Below are 12,954 nucleotides of genomic sequence, written 5' to 3' on the forward strand. Positions count from 1 at the left end.
AACAATTATTCTTATGCAGGTAGATCAAACATAAATCCAAAAGTATGAACGTTACATATTATAATTTTAACGACATCTTAAGATTAATGACAAAAACTTTATAGTACTTAATAGTACATAATACACACACACACACATATTCATACAAAAATATAACTAAAATATTATATCATATAAAGATATGTAGTTTGAATAAAATCATGGCGATACATATTTTATACTAATTATTCACAAAAACCAAGTTCACATTAAATATTCATAACATCATGGACCGCTTCATGCATTTTAAATGCACATTGCACTGAGTCAACGAACACATGTATATACCATATGTACATATGTATATATACATAGTAACGAGACACGAAACTAAATATGTATTTACCACTTGAATACTTCGTTTCTAAAAAAGAATATGCGATCCATTCATTTTTAATATTCTTTTTTCTACTTCAAAGGCAATTTTCTACTTAACGAACACTTACATATATATGTACATACGTAGTTTCCACAGTGATGAGAAGAAAAGCCTCCAACCCCATACCGAGAAAAGGATATTAAGATGTTTGATCGTCCTGTCACTGCAGGATATGCCAACGTCGGTTAACCGCATCCGTGTCGTTGACAGTTTAACTATTAATTTAACTGCTTTACTCAGCAACCCGACTCATTTGATTTTGTTTTGTTTTGTTTAATATAAGCTCAAACGACAAATTAATATATAATACAACAATACGTTACACAAAATTAAGATAACCCGCGGTTTGTTTTCGAGCTGGTCTGTTAATAAAGATTAAATTGCCTCAGGTAAGCGCACAAAATTCAAATTTTTCGTCTGATGTGTCAAAAAAACACAACCGACCTCAGTTTTAATTGAACTGTCGGTCACAAAACATCTCAGCATGTCTGTGAACACTGAAAAACACGGAGCCGCTGAAAGCATAAGATATTTATTACATTTCGCCGGTGAAAAATTGGGCAATTTGCGCCAAACTATCGAACAGTGGCTCAAGACCATAGATGGTATTCAATTTTATTTTCATCTTCATTCATTCCATTAATATTCATGCAAAAATGAAACTGCCACGCACATATAAACAGTCTATGTACTCAATATTTCTTATACACACTCAAACTATAAGTTACTATTGAATATTGTTCCTTGAACTTTTCAAATTTGACTTTAAAATTAATACACAGAACAGTTTTCTTCAAAATATAAATGTATGTGTCAACAATATAAAAAAAATAAGCAATATATTACATCGCATTAAGTTCATAGCAACCATATCAAATTTAATTAATATTTATATTTTTGGGTTCATTTGATAAATAATTTATGATCGTGTAGCAAAATACGACAAATTTTCTGATATGTAATTCTATAACATAGCTTATCAAATAATATACATAATTCTCTTTATTAAATTGCTAATTATTTAATGTTATTATATACAAATCCTATATCATCATACATTACAGGAATTTCCAACTTTGTAATATGTGTACATTATAATTAATTGCAAGCATACAGCAAGCAACACAATCAACGATCAAATTGTCACTCACATCATTAAATCATGATCGTAAATTTGCAATTAAATCACAATCCGCATTACAATTTCACATCGGTCGAAACAAAATACGTGCAAAAACGTTTTTGGTTCGGCAAAGTTATTATAAATGTGACCTCGCGATAACATTTCTTTTTTTATTTACCACTATCACACAATGACGAATCGACGAATGCACTTTTATCGGCGAAACATGTGCACATTCATCATCGTTACATTCTAGTCAATTGAATGTGTCTAGAAATTTTAACATTTTCTTTTTAAATCAATTCTAATTCCTAGATGGAGACAAGTCGATGGAAATTAACCATGCAGTTGCAGTGGCACGTTGCATTGGTGCAGTGTCCGGATTGATTACGGGAGATCATTGGATCGACGCCAATTTGGACACCATTGCCTTTAAAATATATGAAATTTTAAAAAGTGCGTAGTATTTTACACAAAATATATATTTATTGCTTCAAAGCAGGCAAAAAAATCAATCAACGAATTTTCCTTATATATGTATTTAACATTAAGTTATATATTATAATAAAAAAATGATATTAGGCATATACAGATGTATGTAGCTATCTGTGTACTTATGTATATGTTACAGTCGAAGTGTATTATCAGTAGTAATATATTCCAACTGGCGTTTTAGGTCATTCATATTTCAATACAATTCAACTAGTAAATGTTATCTCTACAAGCGTAAATACGCATTCAACAGTGTCCGCCAGTTGTAATATAACAATTTTGTTTTGTCAGCTCTGATGTTTTTACGAATACTTTAGAATTCAATAATGCATTAATATTTGCTAGATATTACGAGTAAAGGTAATTAGTACCGTATTACGATAACAAAAATGTGACTTTCCGACTCAATTTACTAGTCGATTTTTATCTGCATCTAACCTGGTACCAACTTATAGCTTAACTGTATTTTCAGTTAAGTTTAAGTTAGAATGTAATTTCCACATTAATCAACTTACGTGAGTTAAACGAAATATATATGTTAAAGAATCACTTCAACTGTAACATATATACTAAATAATATGTGTAAGGATTTTTTTCCAGTTGTGGAAACGTGGTATAAAGAAACCGACAAGAAAAAGAAAAGCGAAATGTTCGAACACATGAAAAAGAACGTTTTCGACTGTTGTTTCGCATCCTTTGAGAAGATCGTCAACGATAATGGAGGACACTTTTCCAAAAAGGTACAAAGCGCGTCCTAAAAATGCAGATCTCTTTGACACAAATCGCAAAAGAGAATCTCGAATTTTTTTTCATACCTCCGTATGCACTCATATGTATATGTACATATTAAATTATGGCCTATTTTAATTCAAATATACATATATTACATTTCAGTTGACTTGGTTGGATTTTTTTTTCGTCGGTGCAATTGAGGTCCTCGAATTCTACCTCGGAGTGAACGTAATAGATGGAAAATATCCTGCCCTGCTTAGGCTGGCTAAGAAGATTTGGGAATTACCCGAGATCAAAGATTACATCTCAAAGAGGGAATCTAAGAATCAGATCTGACAAAAATAAAACATTTTTTTTACAGAAACGAATTCAAATAAATAATTCCATTTATACGAATTTTCTTTTTAGTTCAAAGTAAAAACTCTTAAATTTTCAAATGAATTTTACAATACACACATATCTGTGAAATTTATATGTAGTGCAGGTTGAACAATTTTAGAAAATGGGCAACTACGTCGTACCTGAGACGGAAATTGTTCATCAAAACCCATTAAAATTGTTCCCGCCCACAAGTTCCATCAACTGAAGGAAATTTCATTAGATTCAAAATTTGCATATGATTCAATTACTTGTAAAATGCAATCCGCATAGCTAAATTAAATACTTTTTCGCCGTCGAACATCGAAAAGCGTCTCGTTCAATATCGACATGACGTACTTCGACATGATCGTTTCTCAATTAACCAATGGCACAGATGGTTTTCGATCATAAAAATAATAACAACAAATCATTTCATCAATGGTCATATGAAAACAATGACATGGTAATAATATTCACTCCCATATATTCCAGACAGTTCAAATGCATTAAGATTCACTGGTAACCTTTGCAATGTGACGAATTCATACATATGTATTTAAATTCTCCTGAATCGAATGGAAATAAATACAAAAACACTGAAAAGGCTATTTTTCAATACAGCATGAATGATTTCATTGAATGTGTTGATGTCATCGGTTCAAAGTGGATTAAAATCAGTTGCTGGCTTAGCGAGTCTGAAAGAAAACATATAAACGTTCACTTGCATGTGCAGACTCCGTAGGTGCATTAACTGAATTAGCCCAGAGGGCAAAACGGACGATAAGGTCTTTAGGTCAACCATTCCAGCTATGCTAAGATTGAACTCAATTTCAAATTCAAATCTAAAATTAGCCTTCGGTCAAGATTATATAATAAATAGTGAAAAAAAATTTACATGAATATTTTCAAGAGCGCCCTTCGTATAATACAGCTAGATCTATACAAACTAATTACAGTACATGGAAACATTTCATTATATTATAACACGCTATGCGTGCAATGCAATGGAAATTATGCATAGTGCATTTCATAGTGTAAACGTATCCGGATTTTTTTCACATAGAAAATATAAATATCTATCTAAGGCCACACTGATTACTTACATTTTCATCACGAGGACAATCTGAATACCGATCGTGCCAAAATTATGAAAAGAGTGGGGGAAAACACATTTTAAAATCGAAGGTGAATAGTATTGCCTGAAAATTTTCATATTTATAAACTGATTTTATGCGAGAAATGTTAGTAAGTACTGTTAGTAGAAATGTACTGTAAAATATGACATTTTCTAGCATACCAACAGCATAGATCTTACATAGTAATGCTTACAATTGTGTGGTCACGGGTTCAATCCCTGGCTATTCTGCTGGGCAGACCTTGGATATGTGACTCCAAGGTCGATTGTTTCCTATCAAAGTTTGCCAATTTATTTGTTATCATTTAAACGGCTACAGCGAGTTGGCCACCCTGTCCTATTTAACGCAATATTCGAGTTTGCAGCATCTTGAATTCGCTGATTAATAAAATGCTGCAAATTTCACCATAATTGCCTCGTAAATTTCGAGTTTTTCGCATCTTGAAATTTGGCGATTTATAAAAATAAAACGAAGATGGCGAAAATGTAAATTTATCAAATCTATCAAACATTTATCCTTTGTATTTAATTTGGGGAACAATTTAAACGTCCATTTTATAAAATAAATGAGCTTTTAAAAAAATTGTTCAAATTTTTTTAAAAAAATTAAAAAAGGTTTCTGTACATAAAAAAAATAGTGTGCATTTCTAAATGATAGATACAGATTGCATTAGAAACTTTGCTGTGATCATGGAAAAAATTATTTGCTACTTAAAAAGCGGATGAAATGTGCAATAAAATGACAGATGAACTGTATCGGCAACGTCGCGAATACCAAAATACGAACCAACAACGACCAACGCTTCTTTCTACAGGATTCCTTCTTTTTTACTTTTCGGCTTGCGACCTTCGTCACCTAACATCATCATTCATATTCATACGTAATACGTAAACAAAAGTAAATACTTTTGACAGTTGACTGCAATGTTGCCACTTTTTGTATCTATTCTAATGCTAAAATCTATTTTTTCGAATGATCGCTTCATATTTTATAATGCCAAAATATTTTTTTCAATGCACAAACATTTTTTTTAAGACACGAGGTAATTTTCTTAATGTACAGTTAAATCGCACCCTTTAATTTGTACATATATATGATTTTTTGAAATCATATTGTGACATAGTAGGAAGGATGGCTTTTTTTCTAATTTGAAGAACTGTGTCAACAATGAAAACAAATAAATTGACAAACCCTGATAGGAAACGATTGACTTGGAGTCACAGATATTCAAGTCTGACCAGCAACACTATAAACAATACTCGGAATAAGTTCCTTTCAATCGAGGTCAACCCACGGGATCGAACTCGGTGGTGGTTAGCATTAACGCAACCACCAAACTATATATACTGCTGGCTATTAGTCACAAACACTAGAGTTCAACTTTTAGGTCTTTTCTGGTATAATTTAAGTCACCAAGGCAACTACCTATCATTGCTAGAAAGTGCAGCGAAAACATATAACCACTACATATAATAAAAACGATTATCTCATACACTCACCATTAATTAATAATAGCTCGTAGCTTCACGATGACACTTTTTTCATGATCTGAAAACGCCAGTTACTACGATTTTCCACTACGTCGCGTTTACAGGTGTTTAACTGTGTCCAATTACTTTTCTTTGGCTCAGTTGGTGGCGGACAAATCACTTACTTCTTTGCGGGCAGTCTCAGTTTGGATACGGCACCCGTCACATGCACATTCAACCACCATATAATAATTATCCATCATAAAATACCATTGCACCATTAGCACCCTCACACCAATGTGAAACTCACTCAATCGTGTACTGTACCAAAAGCACTGTAAATAAACAAGCACCGACTGTCAACAAAAACAATAAATAAATAATTAGTGATCGCTTCATACAGATGTAGTGCCAATACTTAGGATTCGCATTCTCTCTTTGCAACATATTCTCGTGCCGACACAATGCTTTGAAGGGTGAGTATCGCTGTGCCAAAATATTGACGTATAATAAATACAGCATTGCGTATGCCACACATATTACATACGTATAATACAAGAAACCTCATTAGTGACGTGACGTGTGAACGTTCCACATTTTATGCGAACTTTGTTGTTTTATTTGGTTTGGTTTTTCCATTTCTTATTTTCGCATTTATTCTTTGCTTGAATGTGCCAACTTGTGTCAAATTTATCATTTGGTTGTTTGACCAAAACACTATTGAAATCGTTGCAAGATTTGCATATTAAGACAAATTGTATTCGCTCGTCGCGCTATGTCTACAATGAAATTGAAGATTTATTATTAAATAATGTTTTTACCATATTCTCTTTTTTGTGGTATATATTTTTTACTGCAATTTTCATTTTAAAAAGTATGCCTTACGTGGTAAATTCAACGTAATATTGAATAATTAGATACTTTATTTTTTTTTCAAATTCTATTTAATACTCGTAGGTACAATATTTATTACTAAACCTGCGAAATCTACTATATAAAACACTAAAGTTTGTTCTTATTTATGTATGTATGTATGTATGTATTTATGTATCTTGTACCTACGTATTTTTCGTCAACGAAAACACTAAAGTTTGTTCGTATATGTATGTATTTATGTACCTACGTATTTTTCGTCAACAGTCTATAGTTCTGACGCCATCGAACAAATAATTCGCTTTTTTCCCTATGGCTTCGCCCCCTAGGGGACGCAGACGCCGAGAGGGGAGCCCTAGGGGGTGCAAACCCCGGGGGTGTACATATAATTTTTTATAAGAGACTTACTATATACATATATTATATTTGTTTATTCGTGACAGTCAATTTAATAAAAAAAAAAAACAAAAGAGTATTCAAATAAATTTATATAAAATAAAACTATTCAAATAAATTTAATAAAATAAAATGTTCACTACATATAAGATTAGTCATGTTTAAGCGGTTTATATTACAAATACCGAGTGAAGCCGGGTAATTAAGCTAGTGGTATATATATTTTCAATTTTTTCTTTAAATTTCATAAAATTCAAATATTTTTCTACACAATATATGTATGTATGTACATATTTACATCCATAAAAAATTTTTTAAACTAAAAAAAAAATCAACGAATACACGTTAAAAAAAATACTTTTTATTATTTCCTATGTGTACATGGAATTGTTTTCAAGCGGAAAAAAAATATTTTCCTTATTTGAAGTGTACCGGTTTAATTACATTTGGGAAAACACGAGAAAAGATGCGTTAATTAAATGACAAAACGTATTCTGTATTCATGATCATTATACTAAATATATATGTACTTATTTATTTCGTATTTAATCTTATTCATTTATATACTTTCGACATTTAAAAAAAAATTCCGCTCGTCAAATCTCTGATTTTTTCAATGCAAAAATAAATCATCAAGAATTTAACAATAAATTTTCATACAGTCATACTATACTTGAAAACTATATTGTTATATATAGGGCTAACAAATATTCGAATTATTCGAATATCCAATATCAAACAGTAAGCTTTTAATTAATATGAAGTTTTAGAAAGGTCAAGACACTTTTAAGATTTCAACAGAATCCTAATAGAAAATAATAATGCTGTAGATAATAATGTTTGAAAATAAAAATAAAATAAGTTCGTTCAAAAAGTATTCGAATACACAGATTTGGATAACGTGAAAAAAAAACAAACAAATAATACATTAGTTAAAATAAATTGTACATAAAATATTTGCACATTTTTACACCAATAGAATTTCCGTTGCATAATTTCATTACACGCTTTCTTTAATAAATTTAATTTTCGCAAAAATTCGAAACAAAATTGGATGAGCATTCAGATTAAAAAGCAAGAAACAAAACTAACTCGCTAATCTGATTACAAACCCAGAAGTAATCTGCTTACCCAGCTCGTAAAAGTAGGTTTTTCGTACAGCGCAAAAGTAATCCTTTAATCTGGGACGAGTTACATACATACATATGTATGTATGTATGTATATACACATATAATACATTGTATATTCCATGCTCCACACTCGTCCTATCTATTTTTTTCTAATAATAACAGTAGTAATAAAAATAATTTCACCACACTCTCCGATGTTTATGCTGATAATAATAATACGAATACTCGTTGTGTCGCTCATACGATAACGACTGTGAAAACCGACGCGGAACAAATGGAAAAATGATTATGTTTTCACTTGATAGTATAACTGAAAAATCTCGAGAAGTACTGTAGTACATATGTACATATATACAATACATGTACATACATGCATACGTATGTGGAGTTGATGATATATTTTATTCGATCGACCGTAATTACCGATATAACGACGTTATTGTGTCCGTGTAATACGTTATCGGGCACGTTAAATGTGAAAGTAAATCTCGGCGATTTTGAATTTTTACCTTTTCCCGGTACCGTTAACCACGACTTCTCGCACATTTCATAAAATTTAACAAGAAAAACGTCAATCTCTTTATCTGTCGTATGGGTTTCGTTAATTAGCCCCGATATAAAACAGAGCGGGAAAGTATTCACAATTCACGGTATCATAACCATCGTATCCATTTTATTTAATATTATTATTCTATTATTTTTGCGGACGGACAGTAGTAATTGAAGAAACCCTGCGTGGAAGAAGTCATTAATAAAGCTAAAGCTTAACATGAGATCATTAATTTCTCTTCGGCATCCAATTACTTTCAAAATACATATAATATTATAATATGTATTAAATCAACATTTCATCAGTAAAATATCTTGAGAAAATTTCATAACACATAACACTTTCCGTGCAAACTTTCACTATCAGTAATCTTGAGATGTGAAAACGACTCTTTTTTCATGTCAAGCACACTTTCAACAGACGTTAAGAAATATATTAATTATTTTTTTAAGGATTTTCAATTACGTCTCCGAAATTGACATTCATATCAAACGATAGCGTTTCAACATTTAAACATATGTAATTCATCACATACTTTTTTCCAATGAATTATAATTATGAATATAATTAAAATTTTATAAAAAAATTATGAATCAAACTTTTAAGTGCCTATATGTATATGTATGGTGTAATATAACAAAACACTTTCATTTTAATAGACATATGAGCCGTTATCTTTGAAAGTGGCAGAAATTCAATTTTCAGATTCAAAAAAACTATTTCTGTTCGACTTAATTCACAAATTGTTATAACTTATTTTAATTCAATACGTCCAGAATCTCGGAAAAGCAGAACAGTCGTATTACAGGCCACCAGTATTAATTATTATTACCAGTTTAAATATTGTTAAACGCAAAGCATTATATTTAATGTTTTGCGAAATATTTCTCGGGATGAAGAAAAATAGACTTATGTCACTTTCAAATATTTATAACGGCTCATATGTACATTTGACAGCTCATTATAGCTTTCAACAATATACGTACCGGTTTTTGGTCAAAATTTGAACTTCAGTATTATCGGTAGTGCAAAATAAACTATCGAGACAACCGAAATACATTCACTTCGATTTTTTTCATTTGACTTATAATATTTTAAGAAGCTTTTTATTAGCTTCACTCTGTCAATCCAGTGAAATTTCTTACCGTCAAAGATTTGTGATCTGATTTTAAACCACTTCCAATCTTTAGATCGTTTTCATATTTTACTGACATAGCATGAAATAAGCTAGTAACGAACTCATTCAAAATTACATCGGAATCTTGTGTCAGATCGAAGCGATGACAGCTAGCTTTCCAAACGCGACTGTATACCGCCCCTTTGCATCTCACAGGCTAATACTTGATCAATGGTAAAAATTACTTTTTTCACTCTCTCATTTCAATACAGAAAAAGATGAATATGTACTGGTGAAAATTTTATATTTTATGTTTCCCTTTATCGTTGTGTTTATGCTAGTTATTAAATTATTTTTAGTTCAGAAGAAAACGTTGTATCTGCTCTTTTATACGGATTACTCATAGAATATGTAAGTTGACTCTCAGTGTCATTTTTTCCCTGCATTTAAAGAAACCGCTAAGTGTATCATAAATTTAAAATCAAAACTAAAATATGCCGAACATATCTTAACTATACCTGAAACTATTTTCGAATACATATATTGATTTATAACTGACTGTTAACAATCAGAAGCCTCGTCGACTTAAACCTATTATTTTTACTTTACAATTATTCCCCTACGTACATACATTTAATGGTTATAAATAATTTAAAAGCTAAAACCACTTCTTATACACAAAAATTCTTCAAAGCACCCAAAAACTTATTTACTTTTTTTGACACTCACTGATCAGTAACTCGCGGAGTATTGAAAGACCCGACACATTATTTTGTAATTAATTGAGGAAATAATTTTTAAAAGTAATTGAATTAAATAATTAATGATAAGCCGGCAGTTAACTGATTTATAATTTATTAGTAACAAATTGAATTCTACTGCACTAATTTCATTAATACATATCGGTTTTACTGTTAGCGAGATTTTTTTACGATAGTACCGATAGAGGGAAATTTCAGTATTATTGGAATGTACATACATATGTACATGTACATACATAGCTAACTCGATACCAGTTTTTATGTGTATGTACAATCGCTATTTTATGTGTATGTACATACATACATACATATGTATTATATTTTATCATTCATGTTCAAGAATCCGAAAAGCTGAAAAGTAATTTTTAACCACTTCGGTGACCCCCCCCCCTCCCCCACGTCAGTATTGCTGTGATAAAATTCAAAACTTTCCTCGAGCCAAAAAAACGATAGATTTACGACTTGTTAATCTTAATCGCCTGCTCGGCGGTACCCAAACTTGGCGTATAATTCATTTTAACGAAAAACTTTAACGCACAACTCGAGAAAGATACTGCTTAATTTTGCTTAAAATACAGTTTAATTAGCGAGCATCGATTAACATTCCGCATAATATCATCGAAAATAAAATCCCAAAATCGAATCCGAAAAACGGCAATATACATATGAATATACTATGTAGTATATGTATATGTACATACATATGTATGTATTCACCGTACATACATATGTTAATTGATATATTGGTTTCGCGAGATAAATAACACTTTGACGGCTAAGGTCCAACGGACAATTAGAACTATCGACTCGAACCAATGACGTTCGTCACGTTTAATTGACGTTTGAATTTTACACATGAGAATTATGATACGAGTCGCGCTATAATTCATACACAAAGAGGACATATGTATGCTCCTATGTACATACATACAGAGTTTGGTCGGGTTCGGTTGTAATTGAAGCCTCCCGAGTCGTTTCCTGTAAAAACCCGTCGGCGAAATGTGTTTTAAGGGAGCACTTAGTTTAAAGTGCGAAACGAATGTCGCCTTATCAGGATTAAGGTTGCGGGTGGATTTATGAGGAGATAACGCTTTTCGGGAGGGGGAGGCTGTAGAGCGGGGCGGGCGGGGCTTGAACATCCCTAGGTGAGACCCGAAAGGTTTTATCGCCACGCCGAGGAGAGAAAATCGCTTTTCCATTACGGGAAAATGCATTAAAATGTGTTTCGACATACGTACAATTCAATAACCATTATTACGATTTATGTCTTCATACAAACATGCTCACATACATACATATCTTTTTATACATAACCAGAAGCATAGATCAGTGGTTAGCGTGTAATACTATCAACTAAATGGTCACGGGTTCAATCCCTGGCGCGATGCTACTGGCCCAGACCTTGAATATGTCGATCGTTTCCTATCAGAGTTTTCCATTTTATCTGATTTCATTGTAACGGTTCCAACAAATTGGCAACCTGTCCTATTTCTCGCATACTTTGAGTTATCTCGAAATAGAAAATAATTTTAAAAATCCCCAAAATACATTGACACACATACTAACACACACAGACACACTGTGTCGATAAAAAAAATAATGTCAAATCGATAAGAATTTCAGTAACCGAAACTACATACATATATATGTATGGATGTATGTTTCAGTTCGATGGGACGAATGGTGTTCAAAAAATCCCCAAAATTCACAGGCACACACACTTTTTCTAGGTCAAAATTTCGAGTTTGAATTTTCACATGATCACAAAACTTCATATATTATTGCTACGTATGGTAGATAGATAAAGTACAAATTTATGTAATATACATAAATAACTACTAGTATAAATTTAAATTAATCAATCATAAGATGACTGATTACACTGAGCAACAAAAAATCACGTTTTTGAGTTATCAGAGCGGAGACTAGCCAATCTTTACTAAGTTTGACCCACTGAATTCGAATATGATATTTATTTTTGTTGGTGGGTGATCGATTACGATATATGAGCGTTTAAAAAAATCCGCGATTTTTACAGTTTTTTGGCTTTTGCGGTCTTTAACTCAAAATTTAGGATTGTTACGCTCAAAGTGAGTATTGGAATTAATAGTCAGATATTTTTCCTATTAATTGTTATATTTCATTGCTTTAAAATACTTCTAATTAATTGTCTAGCGAATTTTAAAAGTCAAAAATATATTTTTTTTTACGGATTTTTTTTCCGTGCTATTTTTCATTTATTTGGCAAATTTGTTATTTTACCACGTTTATAAGGATTGGTTTTCTATCTCAATATTTTTTTTTATCTAAACGTACTAACTCAAGCGGTAATTGCAATTTAAATGCTTATTTTTTTTATAAATGGTATTTTTTTTTGTTGCTCAGTGTTATTAAAT

The 12,954-nt window shown here is 31.4% G+C and overlaps 1 protein-coding gene across 1 annotated transcript; it reads left to right on the forward strand.

Moving 5' to 3' along the window:
* The first annotated feature begins 813 nt into the window (after window positions 1-813).
* LOC143913895 (glutathione S-transferase-like) lies at window positions 814-3,704 on the forward strand. Its single transcript, XM_077433944.1, has 4 exons — window positions 814-1,023; window positions 1,857-1,997; window positions 2,634-2,773; window positions 2,928-3,704. The coding sequence occupies exons 1-4, from the start codon at window positions 903-905 to the stop codon at window positions 3,099-3,101; spliced, it is 576 nt and encodes a 191-aa protein (XP_077290070.1). The 5' UTR covers window positions 814-902; the 3' UTR covers window positions 3,102-3,704.
* The last annotated feature ends 9,250 nt before the right edge of the window (window positions 3,705-12,954 follow it).

This window comes from Arctopsyche grandis, chromosome 6, assembly GCF_051622035.1.
Source record: "Arctopsyche grandis isolate Sample6627 chromosome 6, ASM5162203v2, whole genome shotgun sequence".
NCBI lineage: Eukaryota > Metazoa > Arthropoda > Insecta > Trichoptera > Hydropsychidae > Arctopsyche > Arctopsyche grandis.

Bases quoted from the DNA above. Each gene is read 5' to 3' on its own strand.
- LOC143913895 (XM_077433944.1), top strand. From the start codon at position 903: ATGTCTGTGAACACTGAAAAACACGGAGCCGCTGAAAGCATAAGATAT. The intron at 1,024-1,856 runs GTATTCAATTTT...TCTAATTCCTAG, and splicing joins GTGGCTCAAGACCATAGATG to ATGGAGACAAGTCGATGGAA. The intron at 2,774-2,927 runs GTACAAAGCGCG...ATTACATTTCAG, and splicing joins GAGGACACTTTTCCAAAAAG to TTGACTTGGTTGGATTTTTT.